This window comes from Crocodylus siamensis, chromosome 11 (genome assembly GCF_052110815.1).
Source record: "Crocodylus siamensis isolate JL-2025a chromosome 11, ASM5211081v1, whole genome shotgun sequence".
In the NCBI taxonomy this organism is placed as follows: domain Eukaryota; kingdom Metazoa; phylum Chordata; order Crocodylia; family Crocodylidae; genus Crocodylus; species Crocodylus siamensis.
The window spans coordinates 13,667,176-13,689,191 of record NC_143405.1 but is presented as its reverse complement, the minus strand read 5'-3'; the positions used below and the strand labels follow the sequence as shown (position 1 = coordinate 13,689,191).

Here is a 22,016-nt window from a genome sequence, read left to right as displayed (position 1 = left end):
TGCTCCCCCCCCCAAAATTAGAGGTGAAATCTATAAGCACATGGAAGCACTGCAAAGTTTTCTGTGGCATCATCTAAACCGTAGAAGTGCTGTTGCCTAATGGAATTCCCTCCCCTGGATTATGGGTTTAGGCATCTTATCAAATGCATGGGTTGAATTATGTGCTTAAAAGAGGGACTTGGGCAGAATTTAGATACCCTGGCCACATCGATAGCTTAAGTAGTAAACAGGCGTTATTCATTTTTTTTTAGTAAGTGACCACTTTAGAGAAAAGTTCGAGATTCACTGGACCAGAGAGAGGAAATAATAGGGAGCTTGACTAACTGAGTGGTCAGTGCATTCAGATAGGACTGGGAAGACATGTATGCTAGTTGCTGCTGCAAGGACTGACTGTTTATACATTTGACATGAAGCAGCAGTTAGATAAAATGCAGGGAGCTGAACCTGGGCCTCCCCATATCACAACCTTATACCCTCATCACAGGGGCATTCTTCCGGTCCTGAGGCCCAGGGAAATTTTAGACCATCGAGGACGGCAGTGCAGTGACCTTGTTATAGTGTTGTGTCCTTGTTGTGCTTGTACTGAAGCAGGCTTTCAGGAGGGGTCGTGAATCTGGCACATTAAAATAAAAAATAACTGATCCAAACCTGATTGCTGGTGACTCTTCGGGTTATCCTGTCCATATTCATACTATGAGATACTGTAAGAGGCTCTGTTCGCTGGTGGCCAAATGTGCTGGGCTCCCTCCCTTACCACTGGAAATCGAGTTTGAGGTGAGGTAGGTTTGTGAAGCGGTATGGGGGAAGCTTATACAGCCTTGTAGCTTCTATGCCGTGGATGGACAGAAGACTTGTCCCAGTGCTGCCAATCCAGTGCCAAAATAAAAACAGTTTAAAAATTAACTTGGTCAAGAAATCCTGCACTTGTCTGAGGATACGTGTCCTTACCCATGTGACAATGGAGAAGTTCATTTTCTTATGCCCTTCTCTCTTTTTTTTTGGCTTCCTCGCACAGGTTACTCCTTTCCCTATGTCCTGTGACTTACAAGGGGAATGCGCTTGCCTGGATCCCAATGCCCAAGAGCACAGTCAAAAGGACCTGCGTGGCTTCAGTCTTGGGTAACGTCAAACAAGGTGGAATGGACAGCCGCACCGCACCAGGCAGGCTAGGAGAGACACCGCATCTCTTTTTGGTATTGTTTTTAACATTTAGCTGCTCAACTGGATGGCATTTCTGCACCAGGGACCCTTAGAATTCAACCAGTCTGCCTTTAATTTTTGTCCAAGGAGGACTCAAAGTAGGGGTTTCTGTATTAAATATATCTTAAATAGTGACAACAAAAACAAACAGCAACAAAGAGTCAAGTCAAGAAGACTTTTAAGTATCAAAACAGCATGTGTTATGCAGTTGTGTGCCCACCTAATTTGAACAGTTTGTATCTAGATTTAAGGCGAGAAACAAGCCATATATATATATATATATATATATATATATATATATATATATATATATATATATGTATATACACACACACGCATATTTATAGAGAAAAATAGGGAGAGAAAGAGAGAAAGAGAGAGAGATTGACAACAAAACAAAAACACTTTCCCCTCTCCAGTGCTCACAACTCAAACCATTCATGGAGGCTAAGGTTTCAGATGAAACCAAGCCCGGCCTAGTCTGATGTTGAATGCCAAGGTATCTCATGCTCAGGGCACTGAGGTTGGGGTGGGTTCACCACAGGGCAGTGCATCTTGGCAAGTGACTTGCTGAATACCCAGCTGAAAAACGGGTTGCATTAGCTCATCACAGGAACATTACTTCCAGCCTGGGAGCTTTGCAACTGATGTGGTCTTTTCAGCACAGCTCCCTGATGTGTGACCAGCCTGAAAACTGTAGTCCTCACAGGTGAGAGCTCCAGCAATATTTAAGTGTAGAGGTGGGCAGACAAGTCCCATGGTGAAGCAGAGGGAGTGGAAAGTCTAAGGATTGGCATGTAAGTGTTGGGCTGGCACTGGAGAATGGAGATTATTGCTCCTGAGGGAACAGAGAGGGTAACTCAAACCCCCATACTTGTCGTTCGAGCATGTCTGCTGCTGCTACTCCTGCTGCTATGTCCCATACAACTAGTTTCCTTACTGTGTCAGGACAGGGTGAAAACAACCCCAAGCAACCAAACAGTCTGCCTTAAAGCTTACCTACAACCTGTCTTTCAAATCCTCTGGTTTCCTTCTCAGCACTGGGGCAAGAAAACAGGACACCAGCCAGTCAAAGGGATCTGCTTCTTTATCTCCATCCAGCCAATGGTTCATCTACAATGTCTCCTATCCCTGTGTGGGTTTGTGTATGTTATATTTAACAAAAACCCCTCTTCATTTCCTGTTGTCCCAGGAGAGGGAGGAGGGCGAAAGGGCCCCTAAAGTGTGTGAAAAGCACAAGCCAAGAGAAAAAGATATCTGGGGACAGTATTAGTGTTTCAACCTCCTTTGTCAGTATTAGATTTCCAGGCCTGTGCACAAGGCCCAGGTGGTAGCTTGATATCAGCTTCCTTGACTCTTCCAAAAGAATAGGTATTGTGTGCGGCTGTACTCACACCTCCCAACTGCACATCCCCTATCTATCCCCTTCTAGCCCTGGAAAGCATCCCTTGCCCCAATCCTTTGGATATTCATTTCTGAACTGGGACTCAGCATTTTCTGGCTGCCCTGCACCCACTCAGTCCTTGTGATATCCACTGGATTCAGTGCAGTCACTGCTGCTACAACCCATCCCAAATAAATCCTTAATGTCTGCACAATCCGGGCAGGAGTTGACTCCTATTGCTTAGAGCTCCTACTCACAATAACAAGTATCTAAATAAATCTCCTCTTAAGTGTTAATTCTTCTATCTCCAGGGCTTTAGTGGTCTTAAAGAAGAAGCAAGTTGACATTGTCTTACTGGGAAATCTCAACTAATTTTGGACAGCACCAAGTGCAAATGTTCATAATCTATAATAGCCCCTGTGGTCACATCTGGGGCCACTTTAAAGCTGTCTTTGAGCAGATGTGAATCTCTTGGATAAAAGCAGCTTGAAATGAACTTTCTCCAAATGAGTATTTACACTCTGCAGAAAGGAAAAGCTGTAGAGAAAACCATTTAAATCCACAGTTCACCAGGGTGGCGGCAAAATGCTGGGAAAATGGCTATAGGAAAAACCGATGAACTTCTAGGGCCCAGGGTCTGGTTTCTTCAGGATGCAATGATAAAACCAAATATATCCCTGTTGCAGGTCTACTGATGACAAGGAAGTTAAATTAAGAGCACACCTGAGAAGTGCATATGTGGGGGCATCGAGGAAGAGCCTGTGTCAGAAATCTGGTGAAAGATCCATGTTCAGAATCCTTGTCTTTGGACACAGACTATGGGATGACACTGGCAGTAATGCAAGCATCTCACGCTCACTGCTGTCCATCAGGGTGCATAGGAGTAAAAAGGAGAGTTCCGGCACTGTGGCTCCTTCAGGGAGGTTCGACTGCATAGTCTCAGCTCCGGCTGATGTTAATGGGTGTTCCATTAGACACCCAGGTCTTTGCAGCCCTCAGGCTTTTGCCTCTTAACAACAAACATTAACAACAAAAAGGAAATAAATACAAGCAGTTTGCATTCTCCCCCTCCCTCACCGTATCTTAGCTAGCTCCCAACGTGTCACCCGGTTCATTAAAATGACCCAAATATGTTGATCTCATTATGGCCTCTGTGCCTGAGATGTTGGCATGAACTTTACTCTGTCCTCCATCGTGTCCACCTGCCCCAGAACAGAGCGCTCCCAAGTTTGCAGACTCCAGAAGGGAGCTCCATTAAGCAAATTACCCTTTGCTGTTCTGGGCTTCTGAGGACACCGGGGCCATCATAGACCCTTCTGCACAGAAAAGTGTGAATGGGTAGAGCTTAGGGCAAGCTTTTTCTTACAGAACATGAGCTCTCCCCACTTCAGAGGGAGGGTTCAGCCTGGAGAGAAGTACAGCTTCTCACCTCAATGGCTTCACACGACAGCATCAGGCTTGCAGTCCCAGGGCATCTCCCTGCTGCAGTAGCCCTCTTCCGAAGGACCGACTCTCCATGCTGCTATTTTTTTCACTGCTGTCTACACTGTGCATCTCCTCCGGTTGGGCTCACAGAACCAGGAGCAGAAGTCAGTACTTCTACTCTATATCAGGGGACAATGCTGATCTCCAGCTCTGCCCAGTCACACTTTCCAAACACAAGGACTTGGTAAGAAGGTGCTATGGGACACGAGCTTCTGGCTAACTTCCACTCCCTTGTGTATCTGTGCAGAGGGAAAGTTTCAATTGACCCTTGGTATTTAGGCATTCGCTCCTTAAGGGCTCAGTCAGAGGTGTCGTTCCTGTTGACTCTAATGGACATTGGACTAGTCCCACATGAACTTCCTCAAGTGAATGTGGGGCACAGAGAACAATTCATGCCAACAGCCTCCAGCTGCTGACTCAAGGTAGGTCCCATTGCACCTAACTTTGTGCCAAGTGCATCGTTGTAACAGGACTGCACCCAGCACTGCACCCCCACAAAAACCATTAGCAAGCCTGCTGGCTTCACTGGGACCAGGACTTGCCCAGCCCTGGCTCCTGCTGTTGGTGGACTCAATGACTAGGAGGAGGAAGAGTGTAAGCAGAGAGCCATGATTTGTACATGATGTGGGGTGGGGAAAACCTATCAGCTGCTATCCCAACCTCACCCCCACCCAGACTGAGCTGGTGTCCCTGCTTTCTTGCATGTTTTGCCGTCTCCTCAAGGCTGGGAGAGGAGGATAACCCCAGAGGACACTTTGAAATCAGGTTCCAGCTACCTCCCTTCCGGTTCCGGTTTCACTTGGTTGTAACTGTCGGTTTGTTCTAGGTTTTACCTGTGTTAAAAAAAAAAAAAAGAGAGAAAAAAAAACGAAAAAAAAAACCCAACAACAGTTTCTTGCTGCAACTGATTCAAGTGGGAAAACAACAACAACCATGATGCTTTACAGAGAAAAAAAAAAAGAGAGGAGAAAAAAGAAAGCGATAGAAAAGGAAAAATGCACGTTCCAAACCTGAGAAAAGCAGAACCTATTTTTGTGTGTTCGAAAGCAAAAAAAAAGTTGTCTGCCAACTGAGTAGAGAGTTAGACACTTAAGTGTAGATTTCCCTAGAAATACAGTGAGGTTTTATAACATTGTCTGGTTTTGTTTTCCTTGTGCTCTGTGATAAGTCCAGGAAATAAGGCTACTTCTTTTTCTTGGTATTTTGTTGCTTTTGGGGTTTTTATTTTATTTTTCCAGATTATTGTTTAAAAAGATCATGTGTATTTGTGCTTTTTTTTTTTTTTTTTACATTATCCAACTGTACATATGCATTTAACCAGTATTTCACTGTGCTCTCATTACTGCACTCAGAATCACTGCACAGTCCAAATTCAGAACATTGAGAGAGTGTGAGAGAGAGAGAGAGAGAGAGAGAGAGAGAGAGAGAGAATTAAAAAAATAAAAAAGAAAAGCTGCTAAATGATCAGACAGGTAATTCCAGTTGGTTGGAATTGGGGGCACTAAATGGTTCCCCATTTCCTAGACTCCATCCCTGGATTTCCATTAGAATTCAAATTAGAAGACAGAAGTAGGTGGGGAGAGCGGTTAAACCAATGCCTTGTTTGGCTGGGACTTTTAAAAGGATTTAGATATTGGGAGGTCATTATCTTAACTCCTTCGGATGGCCTGGAAAATTCCAGCCTGAAGGCCTCATGTTGCAGTCTTCTCACCTGCCGAACTCCCAAGGACTCCAGTGAGAGGTAGATACGTGCATCTGAACTGTCCTTGGGAGAGGGCCATATACAGTGCTGCGGATACTCTCGTTACCCTTAAGATCCCGAGTCTGATTTTGATCTCAGTGGTATAACTCCATTGATTGCAACTGAGTTATTTCCACTTTACGCTATTCCGGGGCCAAAACCTGTAACGTTCTGAGCCCTTCCAAGTGGTGCTGAGCACCTTTAACTCTGACTGACAGTGTTGTTATTCCTGGATTGAGCCTTGGCAGCCTAGTCTTGTTTCCACCGATGGAAATAAACCATTGAGCTCAGTGGGAGCTTGATCAGGACTTAGCTAAGACTCTCATCTGCCCAGCTGTATTTCTACAGGCCATGTGGGCAATAGGACCTAAAATTAATTGACTGCTCCTACGCCAGTGAAACCAGTGTTCAAAACTCTCATTCATTTTTTGTGGGAGCAATATAGGGCTTATCATTTGACTTCAGTAATATTTTTTTGGCAAACAAATATTATACTTCTTTGGCTTGATCTACAGATCCAGAATTTAATTAAAAATGTAATTTCTTCCTCTGTGGCCAAGGACAAGTGCATGAGTTGGCTTCACTGTAGTCAGACAGTGAGTCTTGGTGCTATTTATTCAATGTTGTTATTGTCAGGATGGGAGGTGGAGCTAATGAGGGTCATGTTTGAGCCAAAAGAACCTCAGTTCTGAACATTTCTTTGGTTCAATTCTATATATTTTCATTTTTGCATCTTCATTTGGTGAGGTCACAATTCAACCACCAGTTTTGATCTTCTGAGTGCAAAGAACCAGGGCTTTAATGACATATTTTCACCAGCAATTAAAGAGGGAGGCATTGGAACCATTATGGAGTTTGCATTGTACGGCCTCTGTAATCACTTACCTGTCTGCAGATAATGGGCTGGATTTTGCTCCCATCAAAGCCAGTTAGAGGTTTCTCACTTTTGTCACTGGCTTCAATGGGAGCAGAATAGAGCCATATTATATATATAAATATATATATGATATATATACATATATATATATATATATATATACACACATATATATATATATAATATTATATGTGTAATATTATATATATGTGTGTAATATTTACAAGTAAAACTGTGATCTAGTCTAGAGAAAAAATGTATTCATATTACCAACTGCTCTTCCATATTTATGTATCATATTTTATCTTTTTATTATTGTTATAATTATGATTATTATGGTTATTATTATTATTATTATTATGGAATCTTTCTTGGCACCTTTTGGAAGCCATGACAACCAATAATCCAATGAAGTGCTGAGGATCTATTTTCACAAGAATTCTACTGGTCTACTGTATAAAAGAGGAAAAAAAAAGAAAAAAAAAAGAAACAAACAAAATACAGTTCAACCCTAAATTCTGTACCTCACGCCTGTACGTTTGCTGCTCCAATTTTGGGTTTTTATTTTGCGTTCGTTTGTTTTTAACGAATCTAATTTAAGTCTCCAAGCAATATATAAAGATGTAAATAGTAAAGCTTATTTATTAAGATTGTCATCTTTTTTTAATTTATATTTACACAGTTGTTCATCTAATTTATTTTTTTCAATACAGTTTTTAACAGTTGTTCTTTTTTTGGTTCATGAGTTTTTTTATCATTTTCACAGAATTTCTTTATACAGGTTTCTCTCTGCTCCCATTACATAAAACCAAGTCCTCTGGTCTTTCAAGTACAAATCACATTTCACTAAAAAAAAAATATGTCCAAGACATCAGAACTATTTTGCCATTGTTGATTCCTATACCCTAAAGTTCTATATTATATAAATATATAATACCTTGTATGCTTAACTATTTAACTGTGTGATTTTGTATATACCTACATACACATGCTCACACACATATGAGGGTTAATGTCCCCGATGCTGGGAGAACAGAATCAGAAACACAAACAATATAAGATTGTATTAAAGAGTTCTGAACTGGAGCATTTTTCTCTGCCACGTCTTGTTTGATTTCTTGCGGTGACGGACATTGAGCATAGCACGCATGTGTATAGAGCAGGCAGCTTCTGTATGTGTCGGGATACATTTTTTCCTAGTATTGACCACAGTGTGTACTGGTGGGTGGCTGGGTAGGTAAGAAAATGTAAGAACTTTTATTTCAGTACTCTAAGGATGAGCCTTAGTTCGAAAGGTCAAGCAAATGGATTGCATTATAGGCAGCTTAGAGAAGTGTAGATCATGATGTAACTTGAAATCTTAATTCCCTATTATTCCTTTTTTTTTTTTTTTTTTTTGTAATCACCAAACATCGACATTTCTTCGGACTCATTTGAAATGGCCATTTCTCATGAGTTAAGACCTTGATGGAGCTTGCCTTCAACTAGTTATAAGTAGTGGCCCAGATTCAGGAAACAATTTAAACATATTCCTAGCTCAGTCCCTATTCAAGGGGAAACAAAACAAAAGCCAAAAAAAGTTGTGCTCAATTCTAAGATGCACTTGAGTCCTTTAGTACATAAACAAGAGTTAATTACATACAAGGCACCTTCACATGTGCATTCATGCATTGTGGTTACTGCACATTTAGTTTAGTACTGATAATAACAGATACTAATGAAATGTGCAACAACCGGTGCTACTGCACAGTAGATTAATCCTCCTACGCCCTAGTGCGTCATGGCGAAAGCTGTGCTATTACACTAACGCGCAGGAGAATTAGTCTACTGTGCATTTAGTGTCTCGTGTAGACGTGCCCACAGAGAGATCTTTTTCTGATGCAGCACCAGAATCCCTTCACTTAACTAAATGTTAACTAATTGGCTATCTAATCTGACTGTCACATACATATGAAAGTAGAGTTAGCTGGAGGCTGTGTATCAGGACAAAATATAAATTATTCAACTTACAAAGAGCATGTGCTGTCACTTCAGAGTGTGAAGTTGATCTTCCGAAATCCAGCAACCTGCTGGTGACTGGAAAAAACCCTATATATATGTGAACTTAATGACAAGAGCGACTATCTAAAATATAACGTTTAACAATAAAAGTATGGGTCACTGTAATGCCTTGCTACCTGAGGCATTGTGGGGTTCCTTGTATATTGATTCTTTGTTCCCAGCTGCTCAGATGACAAGTGAAGCAGTATCTTTCCTAATTGCAATTGCTACAAGCTTACCCTGGGATCTGAATGTCAAGCTGGGGTCCTTCCTGGCTCATGCCTCAAAAACAATAAAGAGCCTGCAGTAGGAATTCAGCCAATTGTTGTATCAATAACGGACAAAGCAGCAGAAAACACAGCTCCCTCTCCCATAGCTGCCCAGCCTCTGCAGAGCTGACAGCAGTAACAAGGAGTAACAACTGAACCTTGGTCGCTGAAGTCAACAGAGCAGGGGAAATGCATTTGTGTTCAGAGCAAAACATACTTTAGACAAAGTCGGTACAAACTGCTTATCAGGGCATGCCTCAGTTGTGTCCTTGTTTGCTACCGTGCACCCTCAAATGTTTATATTTTCTTATCTCAGCATTGCCCCATCTCTTATGGGCAGGGCATGTAGTAGGTGTTGGCTATGCACATATCGCCAAACGATGGAGGTCCGTTTGCTTGCCCCCTTTGCATAGTTTGCTGATCCCTGAAGGGCTTTCTTACAGAAGAGGAGATGATTGAATCCTGTGGCCTGAATGTTTTGATCGTTAAAAGGAGTGAATTAAAACCAAGCTTCTAGTGAGTGTCTCATTCAGTTCCCAGCTCCCATCTCTCAGAAAATTATTTATTTCTAGCATGAGGGTAAGTTTTGATTTGAAAATAATGGTACAGTAGGGAAGGGGGCTGATAGCTACCTAAACGCAATTCTATACCAGGAAGCTCCAGCTACTCTAAGCCTATGGACACAGAAGAAAACATGTTGATAAAGCTAAGATTTGGTCTCCAGTGGTCAAGGGAGATCCAGGATTGCAACCCATCACTGACCAATGCTTTTTAAAGCATGTGGAAGCCTCCCAGGCCAGACAAGCAGATACAAACATATTATGGGCCATTATTTCTGCTGTGGATTGCTGCACTTCCTGCATATAGTGCTTGCAATTCAATCTTATTCCCTTGTTTACATGGAGCAAATGTGCATTTCTTTTACCTCCTAAAGAATGAGGTTCTGCAATCCATTAAACTTGTTTTCATCTGTGCATAACTGGACGCATCTCAGTTACATGCCCAAGGGGGCTTGCAGGTCCAAAAGGAAGGGAAAGGAAATCAAGCCTCAGTACTGTAGCTTCTTGCTAATGCATGAAATGTACACTTTGGTTGGGGGGGGGCGAGGGGGAAGACATGGAAAGGCTGTTTGGCTAAGGAATGTATATAGGAGGGACTGGTTAGCTACACTCTCCGCACTGGTGCTTCTGGCTATCTTCAAAGACTCTAACGAGCACTATAAACTATAGGCCAGCTTGTGACTTAGTATACGCCCCAATGGAAAGCAGTAATGCTCTGCCTATTAGCAGGCCTTAGATCCTGGCCCACAGCAGTGTTTCTGTACCACTCCTGTAGTAGACACGCAGGGAAAGCAAAACAGCATTAGCCACTGGGGTGGGGGTGGAGGATCCCTTGTCATTTGCTGTGAGCCTTTGAAAGGTGTGCAGGAGAACAGGCCTGGTACAGGCCAAGCCTGTGGAATAGTGGTGTGACTACTAGACTGGGCTATCAAAGGAGATGCAGATCATACTCCCACCTAAAACTAAAACAAGGGAGGTCTGCCCTAGTCCCCTCCTCCCAACCAAGACTTGGGCTCACATTCACACATGCAGATCTGTCTGGCTAATGCACAGCCTACTGAGCAAGCTTGGTCTACACACAACCATGCTTAGGCACCCACAGTTCAGAAGTAAGAGACTAGCAACCAGTGCTGAAATGCCAAAACCACCATTGATGCTGCTCGACACTAAGGGGGTTTCTACATGTGCTCCGGGGCAGGGTGGGCTCTGAGAGCCGCCCTAATTAAAGCATCTGGAGCGGCCCATGTATCAGCCGTCCCACACTGAAAAAGGGCAGCAGGGGGTGCTTCATAAAGCTCGTAGAATGAACATTGATTAAAGCACCCCTGCTGCCAATTTTCAGTGGAGGGACACTGATAAACATGAGGCTGGAGTCTGCCGGGGTGCGGTAATTACTGCACTCTACCAGACTCGCTTAATTTGAGTCTGCTTCGACGCACTGTAACTGCAGCACATCGGCGCAGCCGCGCTGTACCTGTATAGGTGCCCTAACTCTGCTGTGCTTTCTACATGCAGTGCCACGGCAGCTTCCAGCTCTGTTTGCCTGTGCTGGCCTTGCCTCTTGCCCCATGCCCCAACCTACAGACGTCATGGCTGCCTGCCCCGCAGTGCAGCTCTCCAGCTGCTCTGGGACTGGGTGCCCAGCTACAGGCCAGCTAAAGGGTCATGGCTGTATACCACCCACTGTCAGCCAGGCAGCCAGAGCAGTGCAGCTGCTATGGAGAATGTCTCCCCTCCTTTCCCCATCCCCCCAGCCTCTTTTCCCCGTTCCACAAGAGCTGCAAGCTTACATGATATTAGGCCCCCAACCTCTGAGGCTGTTCACAGGGGATGAGCTATTGCCTACCAACCTCTGGGATGTGGCTGCAAGTTGGGGAGTTGCGGGGGGGGGTAGAAAGGAAGGACAGTATAGCAGAGGGTCTACGAGGTTGCACTGGGGGAGCAGGCATGGCGAGAGACCACTGTGTGCAGCTGAAAGACGTGGAGGCTGAGGGCCAAGATGCCTCTTTAGCAGGGCAGCCAGGAATATTAGACAGGAGGGAGAGGGGGCTTTGACTGAGGTGCCTACATCAGGGGCATGGTACCCCCTTGCCACCTGATGGCCTCTCTGGACACCATCACATGTTCTTCCACATGTTGCTAGCATCCCTCTCTCTATGACGGGTAGGCACCCCCTGGCACGGGTGCCAGAGTGTGACATATGAAGGCATTTTGCTTGGCGCACACGCCTTGGGGCAGATAGCAGAGAAGGGGCCAGGGTTGCACTGCCACAACAAAGATCAGGCCCCTTGCAGCTCCTCCTCTGTCTGCCCCTGATGCACCAGCATCTTACAAACTGAGCTTGCAGGTGTTTTTGGCACTCTGCCCCAAAAACATTGCCATCTCCTGCTCTATGATGTGCCCTAAACTGCCTCAGGGTCCCTTCATCTCCTCCAGATTGCTAAGGTTTATGGCTTCCTAGGCTCCAATGTTGATACTGGACTCCCCTACTACTGCTGACTTCTCATTCCTTGTAGTGTACTGGGATCCGTGTACTGGATCCTATCAGCATGCCAGCCAACATACACAGCAAATGACGGGAAAGCCACCCATGCTGGCAGATTCATGAAGACACATGCATCTGGAAAGAAGCCATCAAGTGAGTTGAGTATATTTTTCAAAGCGACGCTTACCTCAGAGCATGGAGAGCACCAGCATTTCATACTTACGTTGTAAAGTCCAGTAAGACAACCACAGAACAGGGTGTATGGAGTGCTCCTGCATCAAACGTATTAGGTACAAAGCATGGCCCAAGAACTTCTCTTTACTGCACAATGCAGCAAGACACTTAAGCACCTAGTTAAATTCAGGCACAATTTTTTACTACCCTTGGTTAAATGCAGGAGGAAGTGGGGCAGGGTGTAAGAGCCAGGTCCCTAAAGGCAGGGCAGTCCAGCCATAATGGGCAATAAGAACCTAAGTAGCACTAAGCATCTGGGTCTAAGGGGCTCAGCAACTTTCTGTTCACTTCTCCAGGCAGTGAAGCTGCCCATAGTCAGGTGTTTAAAAAAAAATAAAATAAAAACTATTGACTAACCTTCTGTTTGACTGGGTTGCATCAACCACCTCCTGTTAGTTTCTCTCCCTGCCCTCCCAGCTTCCAAGCATGCTTTTGCTAATTTGCCTCTCTACAATGCCATTGTTCTCCCATAATGGTTATTGTATAAGGAGCATAAATATATATGAGTGCCTAATATTTAAGCCTGTGATATTTAACCGAGGTGCCACGAGATCCTTGCAAAGATGCTGCAGGATGCCACACAATGTTAGTACAGTTAGTACAAGACAAGCCCAGAGTTTTCACACTATCCCTAGGTGCAGTCTTTGTGAATACTTTGCAACAGAAAAAAAGCTGCTCTATTATTTTCCTGTAGTCAAAAAAAAAGCTTCTAACTAACAGCTGGTGTTTTTCTGAGGGGATGCCGTGAGTCCATCTAGAGTTGCCTGAGGTCTAGCCAAGGGGGGTGTAAGTCTAAAAAGGCTGAGCACCACTGTTGAAGCAAACACCCCATTGGTCAGTTGAGAGAGTCATTCCTCAATGAGTGGCATTCCCCTAAATTGTGTGAAAACTGGGAGACATGGAGATTTCTGGCCAATTAGTGCAAAGAAGTGGCTTTAATTTCAGGTGCTTGAAACACTTGAAGCCAGAAAGTCTTTTTGACCTTGTTGACCTGTTCCTTTAATAGGCTCAGTTCCCAGTTTTCCTCTCACATGTTCTATCTCTATGCTCCAGCTCAAATTCCCTATGGATAAATGTCAGGGACTGGATACAACCAAGCTGAACAGCATCACAGCACAGGTGTGCGTTCAGCCCAATGTCTCTGTCAAAAGTTGCATTCTCTTGCCATCTCCTCCTCAATCACCAGGGACATATCAAGCCAGTTGCTGTCTTCTGTCGTGGTCCTGGCATGTCTGTGCAGCAAATGTGAAGGTGGATCTAGACTATAGCAGAGGTTCCCAAACTCTGACAGGGTGTGCACCACCAATTAAAAATGATACAACCTTAAGTACCACCAGCACATTTTTCAGTTCAGCCTTAAGTGCCACCAGCATATTTTTGTCACATAAAGTAATTATAATCTGTTAACACATGCCACTAACAGGTTGTCTGTGTACCACTGGTGGTACTCATACCACAGATTGGGAACTGCTGCTCTATAGCATGGGTAGGCAAACTAACTCTAGCTTTAAGTTAATGAGAGCGATGCCATGGTTGCATGAGTTTCAATGCAGCCTGGAAAGCCAAGCACGCACGCACGCACGCACGCACACACTCTCTCTCTCTCTCTCCCTCTCTCTCTCTCTTTGTGGCAGACTTATCCAGCTTGTGCTAAAATCCATGCTGCTATTGTTACCCTGATACCTAGTGTGGGTACCCCCACCATAGCCCCACTCACACCCCAACTGGGCTATAGGACCCAACCCTTAAAAACTCCCAGCTTCGCCATCCCCATCTCCTCCTTGCTTCTACTTCTCTTTCTTTGATGTGTGTGCAGAAGAGACATTTCCTCACATCACATGCAGACTTCAGCTGCCCCCCTTTATCTAGCTTAGTCGGCCCTAACCTTTGGCACTGGCAACAGCTACATACTTCTGTCATGTGGAAATTACCCCCCTCCTCTATTTCCATAATGTAAGAATGCTGCAAATCATAGAGACTATTAAATGGGCTTAGACAAGAAGGGGCGGAAGGGGGGAGGCTGGAAAGGAAAGGAAGGGAATCCTTTTTATTGGAAATGTTATTAGCATTTCAACACTAAAACTTTCCATCAAGTCATGCAAAATCTCAGGGGCTGCCTTCTCAACCTCTGCAGCATAATTTTAAACTCTAAAGCAGGAGAGAAACACGCTGACTTCATAGACACTCAAGCACCCTTTGCAGTAGGTCATACCTGTCACATGCCAGCAATCCCTTGCAGTTGTGTCTTGCCAAAGTCTGCCCTCACACAGAGCCACATAGCCCACTCTCAAAGCAGTAACGCTGCAAAGCCCGTCTCTTGTGGAAGAAGTCTGCCTTATGGCACCAGTGTTGGCTCCGTGCAAGCGTCTCATGCTTGGCCTACTTTTGCTTCCTTTGCAGCTGATGGATGTTTTACCACTTCGTTCAGCGGGAGCAGGAGGCAGCCATCAGTGAGTGAACTTGCAAATACTCCCTCTCTCTCAAAGGCCGCAGCAGGGCCGTGCTGTACCTTAGAAAGCAAACCACACGATGAGCTGACTGCCCCCCTACAGAGCACTTGTACTCATAAGGCCATTCCTGAAGCACATGCTTGCGCCGAGCTCCTAGCATTTGAGCTACAAGGACTTTGGGCCTGGGCCCTTTGTAGGCACCCTCCCATGTGTTGCCGTAGCTCGGACGCCGAGAGGTCTGGGTGCTTTGTCACACTCTCTGCAGTTGCACCTTCTTGCTCTTGCCTCAGATGCCCCATAGTGACCTTCTTTTGCTAGCATGCTTTCCAATCCTTGGGGGCAGGAAGCAAAGTATGAGACAGCCATGTTTCATCTGCCTTTCCTGATTTCACCCCTCTTCGGGTTACAATCAGCACTGTACCAAAACTCATGGTGGCCCCAGGCCAACCTTTAGTATTGGCTGCACCCTTCGCCAGAGATAATGATAGCAATAAATTAAAAAAATTACCATTTTCAGGCCCCGTCGCTGTCCAGACCCTGGGTGGCTGCCCGGTTCACCTTTGCCTACATCCGGCCCTGGCTACAAGCATTTTCCACTCACCAGCAGTGAGGTTTTTATGGTGATGGCATGGCCATTTTGTGTTACTATAACCAGCTTCTCACCTGGCATAAGATGGGCTTGCTGACAGCCATCATGCTGAGTGAAACTGCAGCAGGCTCAACAAAGCATGTTTCATTTTTAACCAGCCTCTGGGAGCAGTCACAAGAGCGCGCTGAGGACAGGAGCACAAAGAGCCTAGAGTTTGTCTCTCCACGTCCAGCTGGCAGCTGAACATCTAGGGATGCACTGGAGCATAGCAGTAATGCTAGCACCTGCATGGTTGAAGCTGTGTGGGGAGGGCTATGGGGACAAAATGGAAGAGATGGATGACTGCAAACTGACTGACACCATCTCAAGAGCTGGCCTAGGTGCCTTTGCTCACTGTCCCAGCCCCCGCTCTACCTCCCCTGCCCACTAACTACAGTCTGCTGTTTATGTCCTGCCAACATTGACATGACTGTAAGTGGCAAAGTGCATCCTTAGCTTTACAGCTAGACTAGAGGAGAGCAGCAACATCAATAACGATGCTGATGTTATCACTGAGCAGTGTAGGGACCAGAACATGGTTTGTGTGCATCACACTTATTTCTGGTTAGATGCCCTTGAAAGGATAAACATCACTGAGACATATATTGGGGTGCAAGGGGAGAAATCCAGCTGCTGATCTCAGCGAGAGGGAGAAGAGACAGAGTGCAAGGCGTGTGTGTATGTGTGTGTACGGTGTGATGTGTGTGTTTGTGCATTGTTTCACAGAAGACCCTGAAACTGGAGAGAGCAACTGGAACAATCATCTCTTGTATGTACAAAGCCAGCTGCAGCCTGGATTCAAACAATGCATATTGTTACATGGTGCTTTTTCTTTTGAGCTAAAATTCACCCTAGAATATGAGATGAGCAAGAACCTCAGCTAGCGATTAATTAAGACTTGAGGGGTGAACAGCCCTTGCTCCAGGCTTCCATGCGAATGGATTTCACTCTCTCAAAGTGGTTCAGCTTCTTTCCTCCAGAGCTGCACGTGGATGCTGTGGCAAAGCACCTGTAAGTTGGGAACTGCAAAGGAAGAAGAGTCCAGGTGTCTATGCATGCACGTATTCGCCTCTGTTCCAGCTGGGCGCTGGGAGGCGACTGAGCTCAAACCCCAGGCTCTTGCTTCAAGATCAACATAAGAAAAGCTTCAGCACAGACTACACCTTATGAGCAAACATAAGGTTAATGAGAAGATTCCCACTGTGGAAGTGGCCTCATAGCAGGGGTGGAGACAGGGCTCTGGGCTAGATGGGTCACTGGTCTGCTCTAAACTGGTATGCACTGTTTCCTGTATCTTGCCAGCTAACACCACTGGGAGGGCGGGGGGAAAAACCCTCAGTTGCTCCTGGCAGTTTGGCTGTAGGTGCAACATGATGAGCTTTGCTCTGTGTCTGGACTGGAATTCCCTTTGAGTACTTGCTGCCTGCGGATCCTGACGATTACTTGTGTTTACTAGGAAACCAAGGCATCGCATTTTTATCTCTTGGCCTCACCCTTCCTTTGTACTCATGCCATGTTCACCCCAATGGCCTTGTTATAAGACACACCTTTGACTCTGTATCAATAAAAAAGCAGAGACCCAAAGGGTCATCTGGGAAGAAACTACTATAGAGATGGACTATAAAATAATCTGGGCAACCATCAGAATATTTCAGCATTAAAACTCAAATCCTCTCAAAGGTTTGATTTTTGTTTACAGCATTGAAGATTTCCCTTCACGCCCTGATTATTGCCTCTTGCCTCCCTAGTCATGTTCCTGCCCGGCTCTGCTTTCCACTGGTTCCAGCTCACATGAAAAGGATAGTGACAGCTGTGGAGGATATAAAAAAAAACCCAACGCAATCCAGTGCTAGATCAGCGTGGCAATACTGGCATCTGGCACAAGGTATCTTGGTTTCCTATGGTAAACATTTATCTACCCCGATGAATAAATTGGGAGCGTATTGCTTCCAACCTAAGGGAGGCAGGGCCTCCTCTCATGTCAGCTCCTTGGAAATATAAATGAGAGGAACCTCAATTCAGTCCAGAGTCTTTACAAGTGCAGGAATCCAGTGCAGACGTGAGAAGGAAAAAGGGTGAGATGGGAGCCAAGTGCCATGTCCCCAGCTAGGGAGTCTACGCAGCTGTAGCGTGACTAACAGAGGGGCAGGGAAGTGAAATGGTAGGAGATTGGTGGGGCATATCCTACAGTGGGAAGCTAGTCTAGTGGTTAATGACCTGGTTTAGGATTGGGGCCTCTATTGTACTTCCCTGCTCTGCCAGCCCTCCAGTGTCACCTGTGCGTAAGACAGTTGTTCTGTGCCTCCACCGTACAAAGCAAAACTGAATGTTTTCCAGCCACATGGGAAGGTGCTGGGAGGAGTAGCTCCGTAGAGCCTTTTGGGTCTTGCGGTGATGGTGGCTCTTTATGACTGTGATAGAGGGCTGCTAACGACATCTTTTACACATGCAAGGATGGCAGCCTCCAGCAAAAGGCTGCACAACTGAGAATGAATGTGGCAACCCGTGATTTCCTGGATTGCAAAGTCCATGTCTGGCAGCAGCTCCCTCCGGCTTGTCGCCTGCCTCAGTGCACTGTCGTCTAGGCAGTAGAGATAGTTTTATGCGCTGCCCATGGCAGGCTAACGGACACTGCTACTCGCAGTGCTAATCACTCTGCCCGTGGTGGCACGCAGACTCAGCTGCCCTGCTTCAGGTGTGGGTGGCAGCACACAGGGAACTGCCCAGCAGGTCTAAGGGTGCCTCAGCTGGGCATGGTAAACTTGCAGTCCCAATGTGGCCCAAGTGTTTTGGGAGGGAGAAGATCAACACAGGGCCATGTACACCAGTCATTATTGAAATGGGGAGAACCCTTATGGCAACTGCAGAGCATATGAATCTCATCCTGGACTCTGAATGCTCCATGTCTCAGGCTGAGACTTTCTAAGTGCTCTATGGGAAGTAGCATCCCCTGATGCCAGGTGCATAAACTCAGAGCCCTGCATCATTTGACAAGTAGGCCGAGATTTTTCAAAAAGCTCTGCACCCAATCTCAGCACAATGTGCTGAACCTTTTGCAAAACCCCACTCCCAGTCACTCTCTCCACTTGTCTCGTTTAAATAAATAACACATTTCCAAACTTTGTCCTAGACCATGACGTTTTTCTCTTTAAGGGACATTGGCTTTCATGTAAAACTATGGCTGCTATTTATTGTTTAGCTATTGCTGGTGTCTGCTACATGCTAAGCATGTAGATGAAGATGCAGTCCTGTCCCCCTAGAATTTACAGTCCAAAATTAAAGCATACACTAGTGCCAGGAGATAGCAATACAATATCCAAGCAGAAGAGAACAATATAAGCCACATACCTTGCTAGCTGCCTGGCTGTACTTTTGTTTTAAGTAAAAAAATCATTTCCCACCCTCCTACCTTCTTCTCTGATTCAACCCATTCCTTTTCACCACCAATTCACAACACCCATTGTAGTGTCCTGACACCCTGCCCAACACACACCCACATAGACCAGTAACCCAGCCACATTTAAACCCAATGAATGTAATACCAGATTAGGACATTCAGCCACAAAGTTTCCTGAAGGTGCCACAGAAGCTATAACTATTCAGGGTAGAATTGAAGCGCAGGTGGTGACTTTATGCACGGGTGCTCTGTGGCAAGGTGGATAGATTAAAATCAGTTTTTCTCTAAGGATTATTCTCTAAGGAATAATCTATAGCCAGAAGTGTTTATAACTGCCAAGTCAGGAAAGAAGCTTTGTGCGGCTAATATGGGTTGTGCTGCTATCTGCCAGTGCTTCTGGGATGGAAAAGTGCAACAGATCAGCTCAAAAGCCAAAAGGTGAAAAGGCTCAAAATATCCAAAGAGGAAATACAGAACCTTTCTTTCAGTTGTGAGCTGCTTTATTAGCAACCTCGAATAATTCCTGGGTTTTGTTTGGCTTGGGTTCCCAGGTAAATTATAAGCTTTCCATTTTTCCACTGACTTAAAATGCCTTTGATCTTCAGTTATACACACTGTACTACCTGCAGACGATTGTGCTGTCAAGTTCTGCAGGCTGCCTTATTTCTAGACTGTCACTTGCTGTAGAGAACCACACACACACATGCACATACACACTCTCTTGCTTTCTGCATGCATAGACAAACAGGGAAGCTAGACTACCACTAGAGTAAAACAAAGCTATTTGGGAGACTTCACTGTTGAGTCACCAGCTGAAAATCTGGCCCACGTTGTGCGGTGTTTATATACACGCCGTACTCTGTAATATGCTTGCAAATATGTTAGGCGGTATCATCTAGATCACAGATGTTACATGCACACACCACTTTTGAAAACCTACCTTATACTCTGGGCTTCATTCTTAGTTACACCCATATGACACTTGGGAAAGGGCGGATGGGGGTTAAGATCATCTTAAGCCATCATCACGTCCATCATGTTTGGCCCTTAGTTTGAGCAGTCTTGGGATTGTTGCAATTATAGTTCTGTTTCCCATGTCCTCATGTGCACCCTGGGCTGCAGAAAATAGCAAGAGTGCTGTGCTTTCTCCACCTCCCCCGTTCTGTAGGCCGAAGGTGTGCAAATATGTGTTATGTGCGAAACTGTGCAAATCACGAGGAAAAACAAATCTGCGATCTGCAAGAGTATGATTCAGCTGTAAGAACATACCATGCCCACAAGATGTGCCTTCAGGCACTCACTCTTGCGTCCCCAGCTTTGGGAAGAACGCCTGTCCCTAATTCACTGCACAAGCTCCTCCATATCTAGAAGTGTCATCTGTCTCTCAGTGTCCCTATAGCACCTACCACCACAATCTAGGTGCTTAACTGGGATTACAGAAAAAAAACCCTGATTTATCCAGGGGGACAGTCAACACTGACTCCTACCTCAGCTGAGTCTCCAAAGCTCCTCTCCATTGTGTCATGTGTGCCTTGGTTTTCAACCATGGCTTTTCTTTGAAAAAGCAAACCAAACTGAATCTGTAACATAAATGGCAGGAGAAGGGACTGGTTCTGGAAAAAACCTGAGAACCAACAAGTAAAAAAAAAGAGTTCAAGAAATCTGCAAAAAAACCCAACCCTTTTCACTCAAGGTTCAACCATTTGTAGCACCATATCACACCATCCCAGGCTGCAGCTGATGAGTATATGCTATATATTTCCCATATATACCCTACTGAAGGTTAACCACTGTTCTGTGCTATTACATGGGACTGGATGGCATTCTTCTTGCACTCACCTCAGTGTAAACCAAGTAACCCCCCCCCCCATTAAAAGTCAATGAGTTTACATGGTTGTAAGGAAAGAGAGAAGAATCAGGCCTCTTCAGCCTGGGTCTAGGGTACCCAAGAGATTCCTCTCACAGTTGCACACAGTATTTTTAATGGCAGTATATGACAGTGCAGCAACCCGATGCCAAAACAGCAGTCAGGGCATCAAGCAGCAACTTATTTTCAATTCAAGAGTTTGACTTTGTTTTGTTTGACACAATAATAGGTCCTAACAAATATTTCCTTAACCTCTTCTCCAATTCCCTTACTCGGCATGTGATCTGAGGTGCAGCTGAGGTGCATGCTTCATTTTGAGGGCTAAGTATGGTTTATACGGTATTTTTAAAAGGAGCTGTTTATCCAGTTAAATCCTGGAGGGTGTCCATGGCAAGCTCAAGAGTTGGAAAGGGAGAGCAGTGATTGTCTGCAGTAGAAGACCCCAGGATTTAGCCAGAATTATTACTCTGGGTTGTCGGGCAGTGAAAACTCACAGCAGTTGCAGGGCTATTGAGAGGGTATAGTAGTATCCACTTCATCATGCCTGGGTAGCATGTCACCTGCTCACTGCATTCTCCTCTGCTTCCAGGTCAGGAGTTAGTTAGTGAGCCTCTGATGCTGCAATCAAAGTCAGTGAAAGCTTGCAGAAGCACAGCACTTCTTAAAAAGAAGCACCTTGTATCCACTGTGTGTTAAATGCCCGCACATTGTGGTTGGCCTCCATGCAGAGACAAAGAGAAGAAACTCTTTAGACTTTCAGTTTTTCCTTGCAAATGCACCATCTGGTCGTGAATGGCAAAAAGAATTTGGTGAGTGATGGAGGACAAAAACTTGCCACTTCCAGAGGCCCAAACGACTACAGCAGACAAGCAAAACCCAAGGGAAGGGAAGACGATTATGAGGGAGAGTCTTTCAGGTGCCAGGGGATTAAGCACTTTATTATGCAAGTGGCACCTTGATTTCATGATGACACATGAAAGCATTTTACAATAGGAGAAATATGGGATCCCAAATTAGCAAATTTGAGTCTGGAATGTGGGAAAGATTTGGAGAAAATTATTGCTGTTATTTACTATTTGTAGCTTCTAGTGACCCCCAGCCAGGCACCGGTGCCTCCTCATCATGTTCGGTGCTGCAGAAAGAATGACATGATGTTTGCTGCTTTAAAGGAGCTTCGAAAATGGAGTGTCTTCCTTGGTGTCATCACTAATCCCCTTCCCCACATTATCGTTCTTACAGACACAGAGGTTGGTCAGTTCTAGACTCCTTTTCAACAGTTCAGACAGGACCTTGCAAATGTGAATGCCCCTTGCATTGCTGCCTCAGCAGATGCCAAAGCTAAGACCAAACACATCCTCTGCCTTGCAAAGGGAAGTAACTAAAGCAGCGGTTCCCAATC

At 45.1% G+C, this 22,016-nt stretch overlaps 1 protein-coding gene across 2 annotated transcripts in view; it reads left to right on the top strand.

Moving 5' to 3' along the window:
- The window catches only part of PAPPA (pappalysin 1), a 238,127-nt gene extending 230,715 nt beyond the window's left edge, over positions 1 to 7,412 (top strand). The window contains exons 22-23 of one of the 2 annotated variants that reach the window (XR_016438474.1): positions 1,016 to 2,335; positions 3,271 to 7,412. Coding sequence is in view for 1 of the 2 variants with exons in the window: in XM_090021909.1 (XP_089878035.1) it covers positions 1,016 to 1,123 (108 nt within the window). In the remaining variant the exon portion in view is untranslated. Of the gene's footprint in view, positions 1 to 1,015 lie in introns of both variants that reach the window. The other variant, XM_090021909.1, reaches the window with a different exon arrangement.
- The last annotated feature ends 14,604 nt before the right edge of the window (positions 7,413 to 22,016 follow it).